The 23,839-nt window shown below is 50.0% G+C and overlaps 2 protein-coding genes and 1 long non-coding RNA gene across 3 annotated transcripts in view; 1 reads left to right on the top strand and 2 right to left on the bottom strand.

Moving 5' to 3' along the window:
- LOC122373036 (ephrin type-B receptor 2-like) overlaps positions 1-10,872 on the bottom strand; it is a 57,238-nt gene extending 46,366 nt beyond the window's left edge. The window contains exon 1 of the mRNA XM_043350770.1: positions 10,633-10,872. The gene's annotated coding sequence lies outside the window, so the exon portion shown is untranslated. The remainder of the gene's footprint in view (positions 1-10,632) is intronic.
- Positions 10,873-10,927: 55 nt separating this feature from the next.
- The window catches only part of LOC122373606, a 26,791-nt gene continuing 13,879 nt past the window's right edge, over positions 10,928-23,839 (top strand). The window contains exons 1-2 of the long non-coding RNA XR_006255079.1: positions 10,928-11,098; positions 14,910-15,009. This is a non-coding gene — a long non-coding RNA (uncharacterized LOC122373606). The remainder of the gene's footprint in view (positions 11,099-14,909; positions 15,010-23,839) is intronic.
- LOC122373597 (chondroitin sulfate N-acetylgalactosaminyltransferase 1-like) overlaps positions 17,127-23,839 on the bottom strand; it is a 26,988-nt gene continuing 20,275 nt past the window's right edge. Inside the window, exons 2-3 of the mRNA XM_043351844.1 lie at positions 19,655-19,724; positions 17,127-19,181 (exon numbers count right to left, since the gene is read on the bottom strand). Coding sequence (XP_043207779.1) covers positions 17,936-19,181; positions 19,655-19,724 — 1,316 coding nt within the window. The 3' untranslated portion in view covers positions 17,127-17,935. The remainder of the gene's footprint in view (positions 19,182-19,654; positions 19,725-23,839) is intronic.

Below are 23,839 nucleotides of genomic sequence, written 5' to 3'. Positions count from 1 at the left end.
GCTGGAAAAGTTTCAATTTGCGACACAATAGTACCATGAACTTCAGCCGTGCATGTTGCACCACAGCTGGCTAGTTTCTTCCCCAGCAAAGTCCGCAGGCAATTGAATGGTGAAGATCTCTAGGCATGCACTCTGTATCTAACCGTTTTTCATCTAAATCTGTATCTACCGGATACCCATATCGGACCCATATCCACATGGGCCCATCAGCATCTACCCATATCCAGCCTGTATCCGGCCAGTATCCGGGCTGTATCCGGCCCGTACCGACGCGTGACTCTTCCCACGCGACCCAGCCGGCGTATCCACCGACGCCGTCGCCTCCAGCACCGGCGGCCGGCCAAAGCAGCTAGTCACGTGCACTGGTGGTGGCTAGGCGGGCCGTGCCGGGCAGGGCCGGGCTGGGCAGGGCAGGGCCAGGCACCCGCTGCCGCCGGCCGCTGGCAGACGGCGAACGGCAGACCGGTTTGGCAGCGCGGTCCGAGCGTGCACTGCCCGGCGCGGCTTGCTGGGGAGGGCTGGATAGGCGAGCGGCGAGCCGGCACGTCTGTGGGGGGGGGGGGGGGGGGGGGGTAGGTATCTGTGGTAGTGTGTGGTAGTGTTCAGGGATGTAGTGTGAAAGATCTGGGCTGGCAGTGTGATAGTGTTTATATTGATTTATCTAAAGGAAGGTCTGAGGGGGACGGTCTGTGGGAAAAGTAGAAGGATTAGTGAAGCAGCCTTTGGGATGGTCTGTAATGGGGCGGTCTGTGAGGCGGAATAGGGAGGGCCTGTGGGAATTTCTATGGGTGTGTGAGGTGGCTGAGAAGCGAGGGCGGCACAGAACCGTTTTGTTGTACGGAGGTCGAGATCTGAGAGACGGTTGACCACCGGATACGCGAAATAAGCTGAAAAAACACGGTGATATATGGACAACACAACGCGAAGCATTCATACAGCAAAGCGTCACTGAAGGTTCAGACACTGGGTTTCGTGGCAGACAATAGAAGCAGGTGACCGCAAAACGGTGAGATACATACACTGAATTGCAATTATGTCAATGTTGCAACTGATGTTGGTTGCAACATCAATTTCCATTCTGGCTGTCGTAGGCATACAAGATAAAAGCATAACTGTGCAACACTTATCTATTATTCATTCCACAGACGCATTTCTACATACGCAAAGGCGGATGTGGAAGATTGCTCTCGACTTTTAGAGTGCTTCAACGGGAGAAAGATGCGTGCAAAGATATAACATCGCTTTATCAGGAGAATGAAACGGTAGGAACTTGCCGTTGGTTTGTGCTTGATGAAGCAACTATAAGCAAAAGTTACGGCCTTAGAATCGTCAGGATGCAGACAACAAGTAACACTGTCGACAGTCTCTCTCCCGTCAAACGCATGTAATAAATATGTAGACCAACGATAATTAGAAGATCACAGACTATCGCCATTACGAGTAGGTATAACCGCCACTCCAAACTAAACTCCCATCAGCAGCCATGGACGCGCCCGCTGGAGGGCTGTTTTCCGGTCGTTCTTCCCCGCGGGCCGCCTTTTTCCTCCGATTCGTCCATTCGGTTCCCTGACAATGAGTGGTAGCCGGCAGTGACACAGTTTCGCCACTACTGAATCATCGCTATACGGTTTCCAAAACGGCAGCAGACTGCTGGAGGTTTGGATTGGTGAGTGGTGATGACCATGATAGCTTGTAGTCCGGCGTCTAAATGCAACGGGCGTTCAACGCAAAACAAACAACAAAACACAACTCGCCCAACGCGACGCATCCAACGGAACCCATCTAACGCAACGCTCAACGCAATACATCAACGCAACGGATCAAACATAACACATCTTACGTGTCGTCGCCGTGTTGCCACACACATGCATCGAGATCAAGTTCAGGTTCAACAAGCGCCCCGACGCCTCAAATCAGATCTGGCCGGATTCGGAATATGATGTCCGGCCGGTGGAGAGACGCTCGGATACAACCTTGCTCTGCACCGACTGCATTGTTGACGGAATATTCTCGCTGAGCACTGGACGCGATCAAGGTTGGACACGACAGGGTGCGCTGATCCGATAGCATCTGACGCTTCTGACGTGGACAGGCAGTGCTCTGGATCAACCCCACTCCAGCAGTGCGGGTGGTAAGGCAGTCAAACTCAGACCAGAGCGTGTGAATAAAACCCCTCTACGAACGCGCGGCGTGTCTTTTCCCCTTAGCTGAGCTCGGCATATGAGGTCTCCTTGAAACTCGGCGGAAATACTGACAACCGGTTGCTCCGCGGCCGAAATTGCGCAAAGCAGGCAAACTGGCGGCGCGCTGCGACCGGGTCGGCGCTGTCGGCACTGATCTCCGCACTGTCGGTGCAGTGGCGAGATTAGCCGCCGCGTGCCGGCGCATCTAAAGTGTTGCCGACATCGGACCACACAGGCCGACCATGTATCAAGACGACGGACCGTGTCAGACGGGCGACGGCGCGGTCTGGTCTGGGCGGCGGCCCGGTCCGGTCCCGGCCGCGGTCTCCGCCGACACTGACAGCTGAGCAGCTCTGTGGTCTCAGGGACCCGGCCACAGACCGGGCTGCATTCGGTATTAGTTCCCAAATCTTATCTGATCGACATGAGACATATAACACCGATAACAGCACTTTTCCGCTCTGTTCAAATAGCATCACCCCATGCTAGAATTCTCGTTCCTCTTTTCTCCGGCTCCAAGAAGCCTCCAATTTGCAACAAATCAGCACGGCTCTGAGCTGTTTGCAGTCATCACCATTCTCCCGTTCATGCCAGTCTCTTCCACCACCCTGTTACCACCAGTCACCACCACCACCCCTCCCCTCCCTCGCGGGTGCATTCCCAGTCTGTATGCGCTCTATGGTTCCGCTCCACACCCCAGCCGGCCCTCTGGTCCCCGGCTCGCCGGGCCGGCCGCTGTAGCCATTTCTCAGCGGTGGCGTGTGCGAGCGACTCGATCCGTCAGAGGTGGCGCGCCCGCCGGCCCCGATGAAAGGCCCGCAGTCTGCAGCGACAGCCGACGTCGTCACCGAGTCTCGTTCGTCGCGTCCGCGCCACGACGGCCGCGCCGCGCCGGCATTGTCAGCGCGGACACGTTCTGTGGAGGCGGCGGATGTCGTGGAGGTTGCGGCTCAGTGGATACCCCTGTCAGAGCCGCCGAATTCGATGTCGCTGGTGGGTGCTGTGGGGTTAGTGGGGAAGGGGTTAGGGTGGCAGAAGGATAGGAGGAGGGGTGGTGGTTGAGACCAAACGCTAGTGTGATGCACGGCAGAGAGATGAGGAAGGAGAAGGAGAGGAGGAGGGAGGGAGGGAGGAAGAGAGAGAGAGAGAGAGAGAGAGAGAGAGAGAGAGAGAGAGAGAGAGAGAGAGAAGAGAGAGAGAGAGAAGAGAGAGAGAGAAGAGAGAGAGAGAGAGAGAGAGAGAGAGAGAGAGAGAGAGAGAGAGAGAGAGAGAGAGAGAGAGAGAGAGAGAGAGAGAGAGAGAGAGAGAGAGAGAGAGAGAGAGAGAGAGAGAGAGGCAAATTTTAAGTTTGACTGAACAGTGAACACATAGTGAGCCCAGAATTAAATATTTCATGTTTATGGATCGACAAAGATCCGGCGAGTCTAGGACTTAAAAACGATCATCCTTGCGCTCTCGTGTGGGTGAAGAATTAACACATAAATCCAAAATTAGGTAGAATGGATAGTTCTGTCGGTAGGTACGGGAAATTTCAGAACAATTGTAGGCATACTTAGTCCTTGATTCGCAGTGACACTTGTTAGTTGTTATACTAATTTCAATTATACTAGCCACCGAATAATGTTATAATAATTTAACAGGATTAATGCAAAGAATGGGTCACTAATCCTAGACCAACAAATGACTTAAAAGTTCCATGCAAGCTCTACTGTCATGCATGGTTTACCTGATAACGGAATCACCTTTTTAATTAAAGTCGCTGATAACGCGATCCCTAAAACGTCTGATGTTTAGCTTTACCATAAATGGAGAACGAAGTACGAACGGTAAAAAAATAACCAGTTACCACTGCAAGGATCTAAAACAAAAAGAAGTTAATTACACTAAAGGATCTCATATCAGCTAAAGAAAAAAAAAATACAAAAGGTGCCCATATAGAAGCAACCATAAGAGCTCAGTACATAAATGGCAGAGTATCCGAAAAAGTCTAATTTCAAAACACCAGCCATCCTCCGCTCACTTCTAACAGACAAAAAGATGTCCGGCCCGGGATCGAAGGTCTTGTATCGGCTCCATCCGATAGCCGGCATGTCACGGTTTTACAATATATCTGTCGATTTCACCATTGGAGCACACCTGGCACGTCACTGTGTCGTGCAGAGGACGGGGAAAATACGTATAAATCGCCCATGACACACAACAAAACTGCTATCGACTAAAAGTGAGATGTCTGACGGTCAATAAGCCTGACCTGTAAGGTAAGGATAACGCTTTAACTCGGGGTATCGATTCCTAAAACACGACCAGATGGGCGTCAAAAGCCATTTTACGAAAACCGTCCCTGCCGACAAAACTTCTCGACATTCAATAGATAGCATGAAACAAGTTTCTTAACAACACTGACAGAATACAGCATTGACAAAGCGTACTGCCTGCTTATCGTCGGCTTTAGGCGATAGCCTGTCGCGGAGCAGGGACAAGTTTTCTATAGGGCGGGGACGACGTGGCACGTGATGGCGACTACCACTGGACGTCGGTGGCCCCTTGCGAGCAAAGTCGGTCAATGAAGATCAAAGAATGACAGCCACCGTTGCGTCAACGGTTACTGAAGCTGACGAAATCGAACAGCCGGGTCAGCACTATCAAAGCTTTCCTTGATGGCCCTTGATATGATAAAACTTGGTGACAGCGAACCGCATGCCAGACATAAATACCAATACTTGTAGAGCATGTGCATTTTCACTATTCAAAGACAAATAGTGCTTATGTCGATTTGCGATCACCAGAGGTCACCATGTATTGAGTGATCGTCCTTCACTACTCCCCCTATTTCTTAGCACATTCACCAAAGATTCACTAAGACCTTCCCTGACAATTCATATTTGAAAGACGTGCACAAAACACCAAGGTGCGGCACCGGCCGTTCTGACGTCACTTAATTCCAACAGGTCGGTCTATTTCTAGCTGAATGACATCGATTAGCAAAACAAACCCACCCTCACTGGTGACAGCTAACAGGCTCTGTATACTGCGGGAGACGTTTCATGATCACTACATAGGCAGAGGTCACGAAGAACATCAGCCGTCTTCTTTTCCAAATTCCAATACATAAAATTTCAAAAAATATGTACTTCGAAGATCTAATAAATTGCACGATTTAATAAAGAAATAAACCCGATACAAACATCACATCCCTATCAGTAAAATACGATAAGACCAAAGATACAGTTTCTTTGCATATTTTATCCTATTGTAGCGCTAGAAGACAATCATCGATTTAGCTTTACCTAAGCAAACATGATAACGCATTAAACTCGCATTTTTAATAACGCTCGACATGCTGTTACACTAGATTTCTGTGAAATTCCACAGTGCCATTATAGTATAGTGTCAGTGTCTGCTATCATTTACCGTGCCTGGAAATCGCCTCTCGGCCAGAATTGTCCGTAGACAGCTCGGGCTAAAATTACCAACGAATTGATTTATTGGACTGGGACTCTGTGAACCGGTGCTGCAGCATTTCGGTGGTCAAGTGAATCGGCGATGCGGACATATATCCAGGGTTACTTTTAAAGGGGGGGGAAAGAGGGAATTTCCCCCCTTCGAAAATTCCGCTCCCCCTTTCAAATTGTGTAATAATGGCTAGAGAGGGAAGGGGGAATTTCCCCCTTTCAAAATTATTTTTGAGCCCATTTTCAATTCATTCGCTATTCAGATTCTCTAGTCATCGTTATTCAGATTCTAGTCATCAATTAACGTTGCTGGCGCTAAGATATTATCAATGATTGTGGGCAGTGGCACCGCCCGGGCGGAACTTAAAATATCCGGAACTCCAGATTTGACCCGATACCCATCAGATGGTCGGTGGGACCATCTCTTGTCTTGTCTTTTCGCACTCACTCAGGGGCGGATCCAGCAAAACTCCAAGGGGAGGGTCATGATTCGAAGTGGATTCATCATTCAGCTCAACGGATTTCGGCCACTTAACCCTATATATTAGTGGCAGACTCCTGGCTACCCCTATTAGTGGCGGGGGGGGGGGCTGTTTACGACCCCCCCTTGATATCTCGAGATCTAACGGGCCGATTTTCAAAATTCAAACGGCATTCGATTTCGCTCAACGTGATCTACATTTCTAAAAAATAAAAATTCAAAAAAGGTCAATAGGGGGGTAGAGGGGGGTAAAAACGGGCAAATTGCAGATATATTTTAGACTGTTTATCACGGCCAGGTTTCTGAGCCAATCGTAACGCAACTTTTGCCGATCGATAGAGAATGAACCAGGAATTTACATGGATCCTAAAAATATGCATTTTCAAAAATCATAGGCGGATACAGATCATTGAGATTGGGGGTACACAAAAAGTATAGTAAATAAGGTTTTTGTTGGTACTGTTTCTAAAAAGGGTGGCAATGGTCTTGTTATGTTACAATTTTCTTATGAGAGAACGACTAAAATTGTATTGGTCATGCATAGGCGGTGTCAGGGCACCTATGTTGGGAGGTAAAACATTACCCCCCTTTTTGGACGCCTGGATCCGCCTATTACAGCAAAAACGTGTCAAAAGATGATGCACAATAACTTTGTATATGTTATCACATGATACCTTGCATTCACTGTTCGTAAAACTGGTGTATACAGTTATAATACATCAGCATCGTGATCTTCGCCGAAATGACTCGCTTCACGAATAGGACCCCCCAATTCCCAGTGCTCTGGAGCCGCCCCTGGTAAAGGTATGAGCTTGAAATTTTCAGGGAATGTGCCCAATTTAGTTTTTGGAAAAGTCAGAAAATTTCAGCATCGTAGCTTCAGCGGTTTCGGAGATATTCCCGAAAAACCTGAGGGGTGGATGAAAACAACCCCCCCCCCCTGCCACTAATAGGGTTAATTTTGGTGGTGCCCTAATTTCATTTTTTACCTGAGGTTCCACTGCTAGGCCGCAGGTGCCCCTGGCAGGTTCGTGGTGCCGCTGGAAGAAACATGGTGCCCCTGACAAGCCTGAAGTGTCCCTGACAGGCCCGTGGTGCCCCTGACAGGCCCAATGTGCCCATGCGAGGCCGGTAGTGGCCCTGCGAGGCAGGTGGTGCCCCTGGCAGGTCTGTGATGCCCCTGGCATGCCTGTGGGGCTCTTGCGAGGCCGATGGTGTTCCTGACAGGACTGTGGTGCCCCTGACAAGCCTGCAATACCCCCGACAGAACCGTGGTTCCCCTGACAGGCCCAAAGTACACCTGCGAGGCCGGTAGTGCCCTTGGCAGGCCTCTGGTACCCCTGGCAGGTCTGTGGTGCCCCTGGAAGACCTGTGGTGCTCTTGCTAGGCCGATGGTGTTCCTGACAGGGCTGTGGTGCCCCTGCCTGACAAGCCTGTGGGCCCCTGACAGGCCCGGGTGCCCCTGCTAGGCCTGTAGTGCCCCTGGCGGGCCTGTGGTGCCGCTGCTAGGCCGCTGGTGCCCCTGGGCCCAGACAGGCCTTTGGTGCCCCCGGACCCTGAGGGGGGGGGGGGGTCATGACCCATTTGACCCCCTCCCCTCCTGGATCCGCCACTGCACTCACTGGCATATCGGCACAGGCGTCGGCGTAGAAACCGGCGGTGGACGGGGGTCATGACCTCCCCGAACTTAATTCCCCCTCTCGACTTTTCCTGTAAAAGTAACCCTGCATATATCACTAACGTACGCACAAGTAAAGTCATTATGCATCGTGAAAAATAATAGGGCAGAATTAGTGCAAAGTTCAAATAAATAATTTGATCATAACAATGTCATTGATATCTGGCAAAAGGAAGGATTGTATGTACGGCTACCACTTTTTATTGTGCACCTAAATAGCAGTTGCAAAACATTTTAAGCATTGCTATGAGAAATGATGACGAGCGGAAGTCGAGCAAATGAATACCTAATGGACAATGGACATGGCATATCGTTGTATTCTTCTTAAGTCAGACTTTTTGACGCAATAAAACGAGATAATGGAAATAAAGAACATTTCGAGGAGTTTTGTCGTTTGGCAGTTGTGTGTGTCTGGCCTCTCAGCCTTGCACCACGCCTAAAGGCCGCCCCACACTGGACCTCGCATGCGGGTTGCGAGTTTTTGGGTTTTCGGGTTTCTTCAAGATCAAATAATATAATCTAAGCCGAATGACCCACACCACCATCTAACAAGCGAGTCTGCATATTTCTAGCTTGCGAGCGACCTTGCATCGCATTCCAAAAGTTTATTTTGAGTCAACTTTCGATTTTCCTCGCTGCGAGGTCTGCGGGTTCTGCGAGGTTTGCGGGTTTTTCGTTGGAGTCGAATTTTGGTTCGTTGCGCTGGTATTGCGACTATTTTTAAGTTTCTGAAGGTGAACCGGCTTCACTGCATTCATGAAGTTACCATAAGTGAACGGTCTAATCACTCAATGAATTAGTATTATGCCCGCAAACCCAAACCCCGCAAACTCGCAACCCGCAAGCGAGTTCCAGTGTGGGGCGGCCTTTAGTAGCGACTAGCGAGGGTAACATCCCTGGCCCAACGTCCCACTTTGTTACAGCGATATCGCTTTTGTTTCGAAGACTTTCGCGGAAACTTTCTAAAGTAAACAATGCAAACTTCTAGAACAAATATCGAGAGCCTGAATGTATCCCTGAGGAAAGCCTTCTTTCACAAAAAGGACCAAACTCGGCTAAGCTAAATGAATTAAATACGGGAGGATAAAAACACATTCAGCTGGATAAGAAACATTTCTTTACTGCAAGGTCATGAGGACAAGGAGGAGGAACTTATCCAACATACTCATTGCCTTTCAGCCAGCGTCTTGGTGCATTTACAATTTAGCATGGTGTAAGGACCAAACGCAGCATACATACTGGATCAGACACACCGTCAGACTGAACATATTGCCCGTTTTCCAGCACAATGGTCGGCTACACCAGCCAGTGCATACATTTCCATTGTGAACAATGGCATCAAAATGACTTTCAGTGAAGTTTAAGGTAGTTTTATATGGTACAACGTTTCTTTGAGCATGATTGTAATCAATAAAAATGGTAAAATTGACCTTATTCTCATAATATCAGATAAATTAATTGAAAAAAGGTCCAGAATATATTTTCGAACTTGGTTCTTCTTCGGTGGAATCAAAAAAAAAAAATAAAAAATAAAAATTTAAGGTAAAATAAAAGTTTAAGGTAGGGCAGGTCTCGGGTGACAAACGAAATGCGCCACGAACACGGATACGATTCTTAAACAAATCAGCACCAGAAAAAGCTACATACATTACGAATAGATGTAAAGTATCAGGGTTCACACTGCGGCGTTCTTCCTGTCACTAGGCTGGTGTCTCCACGTCTTGGGCAATTACATATAATATCTGCTAGCAAACAGATGAAGCGATAAGCTGCGATGAGGCCTGCAAACTAATTCGTTTTATTTATTCTTAAATTACCAATGAGTGTAACCACTGTAACCCAGATGGCAGGCCATATCAGTAATAAACAATGCAATTAATAGTTGTGGCTCAGTTACGAGGTGGAATCCTAAAACATTCATCCCTGCAAGGTCCCACTCCAACCTAACAGTATTCTGAGTCCAGGGGCGGATGGCGCCCGTTGACCCGACAAAACCCACTGGGTTCCTCGGCCTGTCAACGTTTTAGAAACGGGACACGTGCGCCCCAAAAAGGCCAATTAAACAGATGGGAGACCAATCGACACAAACACATCCACTCAACGTCCAACCCAGCGCAGCGTTCCGCTCTGGGGCCATAAAACGGATCAGAAATCGACTCATCGCGAGTGGGCCGTTCGCCGGGCCGGCTGGGACTGTGGTCGGGTCGGGACCGGATGCCGGTCCCTTACGACACGCTCCGCCGCTTCAGGAGCATACCATGACTGTCACGGACCAGGGACCAGCGCGGGTGAACGGGGTCCCCCTCGGACCATGGATCGCCGCTGTTCAGTCCAGAAGAACGCGGACACCTGTTCATTGTGTACAGCAGAATCAGGGCATTGCCCTGGCAATAAAATCGATCGTTCATAGCTGTCTGATTTGGTGGCGTTTCGGGTCGGCGTAAAGAGAGACCATGCCTGGCAATGGGGTTGGCCGGTCAGCGGTGAAGATTGAGGTGTCACGTGCAAACTACACCTAGTGCAAGTGAGAGCACCATCGCATACCCTTCCATATGTCTGGGGATATGCATCATACAGAGACATTGCACACCAGTTTGCACAACTAACGCTGTTACATTGCACACGAATTGCAGAAATGTATGACAATGATGTAAGGCAATGTTTTTCCCAAAACCGGCCGGTGGTCACAGGCCATAGTCAGGAAGGTCAGTTCAACAATCAGGACGGAGCGACACACCAGACACATCCAGAAAATAATTAATTATCCAAGCCGTAAAGCACAAACCACGTTCCCCACCCGCGTTCCATGGTAGGCCGTGGCACACACGTGAAACTCACCTGACAAACGTATCCCAGCCGCAGCGCAGGCCGAGGCCACTCGTGGGACAACAGTCCTCCACTAATCCACAATCCACCGACCCGTCCACAGTCCACCAGCGTCCACAATCGTCCCTCGGGATAGGCCTTGCGTCCACACGCGGCCGCGCAACCCCACACCTCCTCGCACCACAAGACGACTGCCGCGGCGTCCGTCTTAGACCGCGCTCCGCACGAGACAGTCGGCGGCCGGCGTCTCCACCAATCAGAGGCCGCGAAACGGCCCGGCCGGGCGACCGACCGGCAGGGAGCCGGACCCCCAGACAGGGAGGGGAGGGGAGGCGCAAACATGTAGTGACTGGAAGCGCGGCATGAGGTGACAGGTGTCACGGTGGTCTTGTGTTGATGTGGATATTGTTTTGTGTCAGGGGTGGGCGGAAATGATCGACTTTGAAGAGAATGCTGCAAGATATGGATGCTTTTTACGGTAAGGTTTGCTTTCTTGAAACTGGATTGTTCTAGAAAACATGGCGAGAGCGTATTTGACTGTGGTCGCATGCTTCTGACGTGTCATGGTGTTGGTCTGCGCTGTTGTGGAGTGATAATTGTCATGATGTGCATGAATCATGATGATTGGGTATTGAATGAACTGCCGGTTATTGGAATGAGGACAGTGGGCAAGTTGAAATCGTGATTTGGTTCTTGAGTTTTGATGGGGGGGGGGGGGGGGGGCAGGTGTCACCTCTTTTTGACAGGTGTCATCTCGACGGGGACCTAGACAGTAGACATAGTCGCTTTTGGAAGAAAAATATTGAGACTCGTCCACAACAAGCTGCTTGGCTACCTACATAAAAACCTGGTTATCTGAAATTTGGTATCCTTACAATGCTTCCTTTTTCGGTTGCCTCCCCGATCTATCTGCCCTTCGTCGTCGTATAATTTCGTGGGCGCTCTGGTAATTAATGTCATATCGATGTCCCACGGATGGCCAGATCTGTCGATGTCGTGCCACCGGGACAATTTATGGCCGCCCAGACAAATCGTCGCTACCATCCCAGCTATGTCGCCGCTAGTTAACACTTTCTCCATGACAATCCAGCGACTTTTTATAGCCGACCCTTGTCTGAACGAATCAACCCCGAACCGTCCGAAAACCGGTCTGAAATCGTGCGTCTCTCGTCGAACTATTTTGGCTGTGAATGCATTCATGAGAATCCACCGAATCAGACGTCTTCAGCATCCACCTTCACAGTACCCGAGAGCTTCAATGTCGGTCTTCCTTGTCCTGTCAGCTGATTAGAAACGCCCCGACCGCTGGCGACACGACATCACGACTTCACGACTTCATTACCGCGGCGGTGCAGCTCTGTTCGTGGGTGGTAATTGGCTCACCCCCTCGGCCCCACGGCGGCCCGGAGCTAGCGCGAGCTTTAGTCCTATCACGAGTCGGAGCTCAGCTGAAGTCAGAGCCCATCAGGAATACGAGCCTGGCCGATTGGTTGACCCGCACGGCCTCATGGCGGTCCGGGCCCAGCCAGACCAGGCTTGGATTACTGATCGGGCTCTGACTTCAAAAGAGCTCCTTATTTGACTTGAGCTCGGGCTGGGGCTCATTCATTTCGGACTCGGAGCTATCAGTCAACGTGGGCTGAGCTCGGACTCCTGATCGGGCTTGGACTCGGGCTCGGATCCCTGATCGAACTCGGGTTTTTGGTCGGGCATTTGCGGGTTTGGCTGGGGCTTTAGGGCCCTGCTCCAGTCGGCAGTCAACAAGGCGGAGAGGACGCCGGAGCTTCCAGGGAGCTCGGCGTGGTTCGGTTCAAGCAGTAAGAAGCTGTTGACGTGTACCTGCCCTTCAAGCCAGTTGTCGGGCATAATTGATTCTTGAGGAGTTTCATTCCAACCTATTAAGCTATAATCAAGGTGAATTTTATTTCTGTGGCTAGTGAGGGTGACAATTATGACTGAAGAGACCGTTTGATCGCGGCCACCGTTTTGTTAGCACCTGCAGGTGAGTGGAAAGGAATTAGCAATATTCGGCCGGTATTTCAAAACACGATGTCCTTACGACAATGCCACTCAGGTGCTCAATTGGCGCATTTACAGCCTGCCTGATTACTCGGAACGTGAGAATTGGCTAGGTTAGAACCCGCGCACGCCATTCTGCAAGGTTACACCGATTGCAGGCCTCGAAACGGGAAATTCCTGGTAGCTGCAAACCCTAGACACGAAGTTTGACATGACCGCCTAGCCGGTGCCGCCCATTGATTTCACTGGTTCTACGATTAAACATATAGGTGGGTGCACAGCAACGTGATTACTTTGTTGTTTCGAATAATATTTTTCCCTCAAGTGCTTGAGGAGCCCATTGCCAGTTTCAGTAACACTACCAAGTTTCGGCATTCGTGCCCGGTGTCACTCTTGTTATATTGCCCATAGGATTGCAAGATGCTGACCACACTCAGCGGCATCCTTACGACGGTCACTGTTCCTTGCCGTGTCCCTGCGTTCCGTACTTATTCAGTCCCGTGTCGTCCTCCCTTGCAATGCTGTCCCATCCGCTCTACCCCCATGGCTCGCCAGGCTGTGGCCTGTGCGCTGTTCCTCGCCGTTCTATACACCCCGTCCCTATGCTTTACTATCTTGCTCTGTTCCCTATCATCCTCCTGCCGTGCTGTGAACCCACCGCGTCGCTGGCGGTGACGGCCACGGGTCCACCGGGCGACACTGGGGCCATTTGGGCCGGTCACGAGCGCCGATAACGTGCCCACGAGCCGCCGACCGCCGCCTCTTACACGCGGTGACGCGGCGTGTCTGGTCTGGCGGTCCGGTCCGACGGTCCGGTCTGGTCCGGTCCCCAGTGGTCCCGGATGGTCTCCGAGCTAGGTTCACTGCCCCCGCCTGCACCGGCGCTGTCCCTTTGTCCCATAGACAGTGGGCAGTGTCCCGGGCACCAATGTTCAGCGAAGTTAATGCCTTAGCTGTTAGTTCCATGTTGACCATGTTGTTAGTTCAGTGTCCCCGGATGCTGCTGTTGATTGGTCTCACAGACACCTCTGATCTGGAATTTGTCACAATAGCATGATGGCAATGATTTATTTCTTTGTGGAAACTATATTCATTTTGATATTGACAAGCCAAAGCATTTTGACATAAACGTACCCCAGCCTGGAGGAACGACCATGAAAGTGACAATAGGTTATGAACGGCGAGTGCCGTATGTAAGCTGGCAACAGCTGGATAAACATAAATATGTAAAGGGAGAGACGATGAAATATGTAGGCAAGTGATGGTGTCTGCACACTGTCTTACCTACCCCACTATTCTCCCATGAACGCACGATTGCCCGGAATAGTTAGCTCGCCTTTTGACCAGTTTTCAGTAATTTAAGCTCCTTCATTGCAGGTCCGGCCAACAAAATAACGCAATCACAATAGAAAATTTGTTTCTACGTGGGTACCTACTGTTCTATATGGCAAGTACTGCTAAACTTGTAAAGGATTTCCCCCATGTTTGTTTTCTTACGAGCTCAGGTTTCGCTAAATGCCTACTGCCGCCACGTGACCCCGGACCACCACTCTTGCCGTGTTGACAGGAATCCTGCTGAGAGCTGATACGTGAAAGTTCTCCATTTCTGCAGCCTTTGGGGCCTGGGGGCCAGGGCCACGTCAATTGATCAAAGTCTAGCCTTAGTGCAGGTGCGAGTCCGATTCCCCCCGTCTATCGCTTCTCTCGCCGAGTGCAGCGCCACCTACATTGCTGCCAGTGCTGATATCTACCGCTAGATGGCAGTATATCACGCCAGAGCCGTTCTACTTTCGCGCTGCCACCAGCACTCAGCAGCATTGCACGCGTCAATAAAATTGCGTAACCTTACCCGGGGAACTTGATAACCGAGACTCGTGAGGGGGCGTTCGAACGCTCAGCACCAAACGAATGTCCTATATGTCCCGAAGTGTCTTGTCTTGCCTTGCACACCTTTCAGGTACCTACTAGATATTTACCTACACATAATATCAGTGCCACTTGTGAACGTGTCAAAGCTTAGGGCTTTATTTAATAATTTAAATAATTGTTTCTTGATTGGCGATTTACTTCATTGATGAATCTATTTCATGCCCAACTTTTGTTGTATATTCCTGTTCGTTCTCAATACGCAAGAAGATGATGGGGCTCGTATACCTTATTATTTGACGGAAACTACGGATCAAACCATGGTCCATAGATGTTTACCTATTTTCGTCTTATTTACTGTTATAGTTTTTGCAGTACATTCAGGTGTACTTTACTCGTTTCAGGTACGTCGAACTGGAATGTCATCAGGCCTGACACTCCAGTAGGCCTGACACGCGAATGATACCTTCCCTCCTTTCAAATGGACACGGAATATGCATGAAAGTAAGTACCCAGCTCAGAGCCAGTCTTGTGCCTGCGTGTTGTTATCTTGCATGCAATATCCGTTTATTTGTGGCATTATCAGATACCTGCTGTACCCATTTTCTAGTGCCCTCTGCCCCACCCTCTCCAGCTGGCGGGTATTGTAGTTAGGTCAGAAGTCAGAACTGACTGATTGGGCACAATGAGTGGCATTCTTGGTCACCGACAGTTTCCCATTATATCATCAGCCACGTCAGCTCAAACGCCGGACGCTATCGGTATGCTGATAACGAACAGGCGGTGCCGTCTTACACAACGCACGTGGTCGACTGACAACACGACGGCCGCAGCGAACCCATGTGTTGAAACGGCCGAAGCGTAGTGCCCCCCCCCCCCCCAGGTGGCCCCCTCGCCGGCCGAGGGGGGGGGGCGGGTGCCGCCCCCCCTAGGGTTTTTTTGCGATAGCTCCAAACACGCTGGCGATAGAGAGCTGAAACTGGGCGTACCTGACCTTTGATTCAAGCCGGATCTTTTGACACCAACTGCATTTTTGGGTCAGGTCAGGTCACTGACCTATGACGTCATAAGTGAACCTCTGCAGGTCTTCAGATGTCGCAACTTCGCAATGCCGTCACTGCCAGAGGAGATGTCACAGGGAAATGAAACTTGCAGGATCTAGTATCCATTATGAGTCTCACAACTTGTATATCTCGGATTTTTCCTAAAGGTCATATGAGGTCAGGTCATTTTCGTGACCTCACCATTATAAGTCAATGGGGAAAAATGAAAACTGCTATTCTGGCGCCGGGAACGATCTCCAACTATCTCAAGCACACAGAATCGTGATTTCATGCACTCCTTGCAAGGTTAGATGCGTCACTTTTGCAATGTTGACCTTGCGTGACTTCATTTATGACGTCATCATGGTCATATTAGTTTTTCGTCAATAACTCCTGATCAAATTGAGCTAGCGAGTTGGTAAGGCCACCATTGGACTCAGGAAAACCTGCCGAATCGAATGATATGCGACATGACCTCTTTCGACCAACTTCGTGACCTGGGGGTGCTGACCTGACCTTGACCTGAGGTCAACACCCTAAGTTAACCTGACCCGAACAAAAAGTATATCATTCGACGCGCCTGAGCGAGGCGAACACGATGCAGCCAAAATCGCGGCTCTGCGGTCGTTTTTTGCGAAGTTATTCACCAAAAACTGAACCGTACCTTGGGGCACTTGACCTGACCTCAGAGGTCACCGGTTGACCTAGGACCTTAAAATCGGGTACCAATCTCTGCGTCTCGTAACGGCGCACACGCTCGTTTTTTTTTTTTCCGCGACGCGCTAGCTCCACCAGGGGCGAAACGGCGAGGGGGGTCGTATCCGCCCCCCCCCCCCTCCCTCGGCCGGCGCGTATGTAGAAAACCAATAGGTCCGGCGAGGGTTAAAACGGTAGAAACGCAGCGTACATACTACATGCCTACCTACTTCTGCGTTGGAACGGTCGAAAGCAAGTACAAAACCCTGTTTTGAAATGTGGCGCGGTCAGAACTGCCGCTCTCTTCTATTCTTATTGGTGAGCCATTTTAAAATGTTTGCCAATTGTGGCATAAAAGTTTTTTTGATGTGATACCTACGTATTCGGATAGACAGATACGACCTCACCTCCACCGTTCCACCGATCCTCCTTATCCCTAGGTGACCGCTATCGACCATCGTGAGTCGTCATTGGTTTGGCCACTACAGAGGAAATTCCTTAGACGAGTGCGTACACGGAAGCGGCCCTATCAGCACCCGCTGAGTGAGTTCTCGGACTCCTGTCTGATACACGACAATACAGCTGCCACGCCTTAGTCTGATAATGCGACATTAATGTGAGTGCTTGTTCAACGAAAGGATGAAAGCGATAGGTTATGAAATCGGCGCTTTGATGATTGCAACAGAACCAATCTTGCAGCCGCCGATCATGAGGTCAAACAGAGCGATACGGCGCCGCTGCTTGCGATATCCTTGCGATACGGCGCCGCTGCTTTATGGGCAGCTTAACGCTCGCCATATAGATATGCTGTATGTAGATTTGAAATGGATGCTTACTTGATACTCCTTGCAACCTTGCACATTTGCTTCATTCTTGCCTGAATCATAACATGACTCAATATATATTGTATATACACCCGTATGAAACACTTTCTTCAACTGGTTCAAGACAGTGCGAACACAATATTGCAGTGCTAACGCAATATTGAGACATACACTTTCACGCGCGGGGAAATGTTATCTGACAGCAGACATAGGAGCAAATATTAACTTGTAACGAGTCCATATCGCTCCCAGTTAGTGAGAAGAGAATCCACGCTTATTCCTGGTACGCCAGATGACAAAACTCTCAGCACAGTGCAGCCCGCAGCTATTCCGTCACCGCACAAACACTATCTAAGTCAAACACAGCTCGTGTGCTCACCAAATGTGATAGCGGCGTCACTTGGAGCAAATCCGCTGCCCGCGTAACGAGCGCCGCGCCATGATGCCCGCAAACACATCAGTGAGCACTGGCTCACTCCGAAGGGGCTTGACTTCAGAGTTAACGTTCTTCCGGGCACTCCACTGCGGGATCAGTACGATGAGCCTAGCATCAAGTAGTTTTAGTCCGATTTGTTAAGCCTGTCTAATCGCTTTAAGCGCTTTAATAAAAAGCGCACGTGAAGCCTCAACCCAACACTGGTCAGCCGAAAATATCATCTTACTCTTGATTTTACTTACCTATTGACTTCCTTTCTATTCATTATTATCGCTCACCTCGTGCCGTATTTATTAGTTAGTGCACTTAGAACGATCAGACAGGTATAAAAATCCGGCTATAGTTCAAGCACACCGGTGGGCAGTGCTCGATGTTGTCGGACATCACAGTCAAAGAACAGTCACTACGCAACAATGTGACGGCCATCGGCGCTACCGGCCGCTGTCCCTCTGCGGCGGGCCGGCGCGGAACACTTTGAGGAATTCCTCAATATCGTCTGTGTCGCCCATGTGTTTGTACACCCACAGGCCCCAGCCGAGCTGGGAAGCCTCGTTCATCGCCTTCGACTTCAGACAGGAGTTGAAGCGCTTGCCGACCTCAGTCTTGTTGCACTGTTTCTTGTGGTAGACGTGCACCAAGTCCGGATCGGGCATGCGCACAATCTCCACACTGCTCTTGGTGAACTGTTGGTATAACCGGACATCCTCCAGGCCCCAGCCGGAGATGTTGAAGAAGTTGCCAGTCAGTCGGGTAAAGTCAGATCGGTACTGACAGCTCATGCCGAACCCAAAGTCAATCCAGTAGCCTTTCTCGCGATCGATGAGCATTTTCTTTTCGTAGCTTGTCAGAATCGGGACCATCTTCTTTTTGATGACGTCGAAGACGATATGCGGGTTGTATGTGTTGAAGACTATGGGGAAGTAGGCCTGGTGGCCTGGCTTGGTGTTTGTACGACACCTCTGCAGGAAACTCTCTCCGAACAGCATGTCCACATCGCAGAGGAATAGCAGCACGTCATCGGTGGTGTCCCACGCGCGCGCGCCCTCCATGAGCGCTGCGCCACGCGAGAAGACCCCAGACTTCTCGATCAGACGCACCCTGGGCACTGCACTGACGCTGGACAAGCGCATGTTGGTCTCGCTGACGAGCGCAGAGACGCCGTCGCGGTCTTTGCGCGCCTGGTCGGCACTCATGGGCGGAAAGCCGTCCGTGTACCGGACGATAGTCAACACCACCTGCTCCCGCTTCTCCACCAACTTGGCGAACCTGCCGAGGAACTGGCGGAGCGTGTCCAGCCGGTTGAAGTAGGGCAGGATGATGTTGACCACCTCGTGGCCCCCGCTGCCGCCGTACTGCACTCGCGGCAGCGCTAGGGGCCGGGTCACGCGCACTGTGTGGAAACCCGTCGGACCCGAGTCGCGCGTGCGAAAGTAGAGCTCATACTGCACTCCGGCGCCCGGCAGGAAGCGGTAGCGACCTCCGAGCGCGTCCGAGCGCGTGAAGCTCGTGTCGCCGGTGCGACGTCGCAGCTCGGCCAGCGAGGCGTTCACCACGCTCAGCAGCTCGAACGTCTCGGGCCCGTCGCGTGGTGCGCGCTGCACCTTGGTGGCGCCCGGCTCGATCACCTGACGTCGCCAGCGGGACAGCTCGAAAAAGTGCCACGGGTACGGCTCGATCCTGGGGGCAGAGAGGGAGAACAGTGCCACTTAGACAGGGCAATTGAATGAATTCCCGAGAGCAGGTAGAGGGATGGGGAAATAGAATAAGAGGACATTCGACTGCATGCCCGAAAGCAGTTATGCCCGGAGGGAGGTTTATCTTATCGAATGTTTTGTGGTGCAAAGAAAAGTACCAAGTAGGTATAAGTTGCATGGATTATTCCGTGAGGTAACGTACAATTCGATGGAAAACTTAACCTGTAACCGAAACGTCTTACACTGTTCGAGATCCGTCCCACTTAGACAATGACGCATTTAGGATCACACATGTGTTGCACATCAAATGGTTGTGGACTCTCGGCCCTTGAGCGATAGACGGTCACTTCTGGCACTTCTAGCGCCGGCCACGATGACCATTGTCCATATACGGTCCGTATTTTCTGTCCGTCTGACCGCTATCAGCGACTCATCCCGGCGGAAGTCGGTACTTACCCGGGCGGGATATCGAACCGCGAGCCATTCTCTTCCTGCGTCAGAGAGCCGACCGCCACGTACTCGGGACCTGCGGCACAGAGAGTGGATGTGAGGTCAAACACTGGGAGTGGCGGCTGCAACCTGGCACTGACACTCACAGACTTACAATGAGTGGTGCATGGAAGTGTGTGCGATGGATGTTGGCCACGCTCGACGTGAAAGCGGCGCTGAAATCTTATGTAGGACTTAGGAGACCAGGCGGTTTCAGCTTTCAATAATGCATTAGTGGAGTTGTCTCAGACGCTGATTTTGGGCTGCGACATGAACTAGTATGTGGAGTGGAATGCTATAGTATCAGCGTCATCTCTTAGTTGTGAATTGTCAGCGCTGTTGCCGGTTGCGGCTAAATTTCTGAATATGCAAGCCTAATGCCTATAAGCATCAGGCACTCGATCTGGGGACTGGGGTAAGTAATATCGGAGAGCAACAATCCATATGAGCGACCCAAATATGTAAAGTAAACTTTTAGATAGCATATGTTCATGGTACCTACGTACATATGTACAGTCCACAGCAGAAGTAATGTGGGGTTTCAGTCATGGGTATGTTCTGCTTCTGAAGCTTAGGAACGATTAACCAGACTACAATGAAACTTTGAATGTAGCTTATATGTATCGTCACCCTTGCAGCTGCAACTTTAGCTATTGACATCTTCTTTTCGATCACTCCGCATTAAACAATCGCGAGTCAAAACCAACCGTTGAGATTGGTAAAACCCTACATTACTTAAGCGGTGGGCTGTACGTTTGAGCTATGACCAAGTCATCGTCAATGAGAGGCCAGTCGGGCAAGCAAATTCGTCCTCTCATCGATTTCGCACACATAACCAACAGCCTAAAAGCTTAAAAACGGTGACCGGAATACCTAAAGCAAGTCACTTACCAACCGAGATGGCGACCACGGTTAGAGTGATTGTTGGGCCAAGGCTTCTATACAGCTTCAGCGGCTGCTCGAAATAACGACTCGTAAAGTATGTTGTAGGAATACCCATCCCAGAAGGATCAGCATAACTTTTTCACCGTACGAAGTAGGTGTTCATTATACATTGTTGAAGTAGTTTTACATGATATAGGTAGATTGTATATTGCATTTAAAACGTAGGACTGCTAGCAAAAAAGGATTATTCTTATTTTATGAAACAAAAGCTTGTCGCCCTATTTCATTCGGTGATCCCGAAATACAGAACGGTTCGGGACGCGGGTCGTGCTTAGTTAGGCATGCTTTGACTTGGCGTTAAGGCAATACCTTGTGCACAACTGATCATTCCTGATAAACCTAATTTAGCTTCTTATAAACGTACATCATGCACGATGCATTCAACATGAGCTACATGCTTTGCTGCAGTGTCAATGCAATGTAAATTGTGCATGCTACCCATAGCATTGCATGGATTTGCTTGTAGTTTGGTTTGGTATGTATTGTATCGGTACGTAAGCGCGGTGCTGTTGCAATATAGGACTACTTCCATTTTGATATACAGCTTTCGCGCATAGCGGTCTTGGGGGTTTCCTGAACAACGCCTGGAACCGCTCAAACGTACCTACATATTTCCCTCCTAATGTTTTCATACCTTTAATTGCTGCAGACGGGTTCCCAAACAAGTGCAACTTCGAGGCCATATGGGAAAAAATGGTGCGTTTTACCGACTTCCGCAGTATCACCAAACTTTGAATGAGGAATTTATTTCATAATGTTTGGTAGTCTGTTGCATTCGTGTATCGTTTTCAGAAGTTTCTCATGCAGTGAGGTTTGATTTGAAATTAGGGGTTACGCTCAGATCGCTAGCCTGCCATAACCTTTTCTTATTTCTGACTTGTCATTGATAGACTGTCGTCACGGCTCAGAAGGAAAATCATGTCCACATTCAGTGGCGTCGGAACACCTTCATTTAACCCTATTCCTGGCGGGCTCCGCCGGGACAAGAAACTGGCGGGGGGGGGGCCGATTCGGCCCCCCCCCTGAGATCTCGAGAACGAAGCAAGATAGCGACAAGCGGTAAACGGCATCGGATACGCACGGCCAAGATCTACAATTTTTACTAAGGTCATTTTCAGGTCAGGTCAAAGATGACGTCACAGGGGTCGAAAAAGTCAAAATGGCGGCACTAGATATGGAGAGAGTTTTTCTCGAATAACTTTCGAATTAGTCAAGATAGGAACAAACTAAGGTCATCATCGTGATCCTCTCGTCAATCCGCATCGAATGATATATATGTTGACCTCGAAAGGTCAAGGTCAAAGGTTGACCTCAGGTCACGTGACCTCGAGGTCATCATGTATATCATTCGATGCGTCTTGACGAGCTGAACACAATGAGACCATCCACGCGTCTGTATCTTGTTCCTGTACGGAGTTATTGGCCAAAAATCTTTGGTGACCTTTGATGACGTCACATGACCTCGCAGCTGCCCAACAGCAAAACAGACCTCAAGGTAGTGAAGATTGATCGTATATGAAAGCATGTATGGTATATGGGGCCATTCCGACCCGTTTTAGTGGTAAAAACAGGGAGTTGATTTTTCCCCCATTGACTTATAATGGGGAGGTCGCGAAATTGACCTGACCTTAGGTCACCGATATCAAAATTCCGAGATAAACAAATTGCACATACTGGTACCCTAACTAAACCCTGAAGAGAAGAAATTGATCGGTCAAAAACTCTAGCTCTGGCGTGATTGCAAACTTTTCTGAGGTAGCGTCACCAAACCGCCTCTGGTGACCTGACCTGAGGTCAGATCAACTCAAAATTTTCAGACATGTTGCGTAGAAGCCTTTTAGGAAAAGTCAGAAAATTTGAGCTTCCTAGCTCAACGCGTTTGGGAGATATAACCAAAAAACCTCAGGGGGGGGCTCCTGAGGCCCCCCCCCGCCAGGAATAGGGTTAAGGGGGGGGGGGGCACCGCCGACTTTTGGCCCCATTCTTTCCATGCAAAGCACATAGGGCTAATGTTAAAACGCCAAAATCAAAGGGAAACACGGTGCCCCGGTGCCCCCCCCCCCTTCCGCGGCCTATGTATTGTATACCTAAATTATATCAACGAATCAAGGGCACCCACTTCCCTAACCTGACTACTTTCATCAGCTGAATCAAAACGCATTCCTCATACGCCAGTCACCAGCCTCGGAGACGAAATGCAGATACAAACATTAGCATATGCATGCAGCGTCCACTTCAGAGACGCTCAAAGAAATGCCGGTCGTCTGGCGTCCGGTGCCAGTCGCGCGCCTCGCCACCGAGTGCTAACTTTCTATCGCAAATATGACCCAGCGGCCAGCGCTGTTTACTGCCCGCACAAATCTAACCCTGCAGGGCGGCATGTTGATCAAGACAGCCCATATTCAGCCCAGATTCAGCCCGGATTCAGCCCAGATTCGGGACACCTCCAATCAAGCTGAAACTCGCACACAATGTAGGCCATGACGTGCCCAATCCACAGTCCAAGTCATTCGGCGGCACTCCCAGCCGTTTGACCTAGAGAGGTCAGCAAAGGTCACGTGGCCCAAACTTGCACAGCAGATTGTGGCCCACCCAGTAGAGCTAGAGCGCTAAAAATGGCACCAATCGACTCGCCAGCATCTAATCTTACTTTCCCAACACTCATTTGACCTCTCAAGGTCATGCGATGACCTAAGGTCATTTGTGGGCTATGTCGAAAATACACTTGCACAGCAGTTTTCGAGTAGAGGAATTGACCGAATTCCAAATCAAAGCACATCATCGGGTAGCCCATAGGCCGTAGTAACTTTCCTTAAAAACTGCTTCTCGATATGTGACCCCATTTGACCTTGGCAGGTCAAAATCCGCAAGTAAACGACACTCATACGTCGCAGCCCGGATTCAGCCCAGATTCGGGACATCTCCGATCAAGCTGCAAATCGCACACAATGTAGGTGCTGACATGGTCAATCCACAGTCCGAGTTATTCGGTGGCACACCCGGCCGTTTCACCTACAGAGGTCAGCAAAGGTCACGTGGCCCAAATTTGCACAGCAGATTGTGGCCCACCCAGTAGAGTTAGAGCGCTAAAAATGGCACCAATCGACTCGACAGCATCTAATCTTACTTTCCCAACACTCATTTGACCCCTCAAGGTCATGCGATGACCTAAGGTCATTTGTGGGCTATGTCGAAAATACACTTGCA

This window comes from Amphibalanus amphitrite, unplaced genomic scaffold, assembly GCF_019059575.1.
Source record: "Amphibalanus amphitrite isolate SeventyFive unplaced genomic scaffold, NRLGWU_Aamphi_draft 000038F_arrow, whole genome shotgun sequence".
Taxonomy (NCBI): Eukaryota; Metazoa; Arthropoda; class Thecostraca; order Balanomorpha; family Balanidae; genus Amphibalanus; species Amphibalanus amphitrite.
Note: the sequence above shows the minus strand (reverse complement) of the source record. Positions and strands in the feature narration are given on the sequence as shown.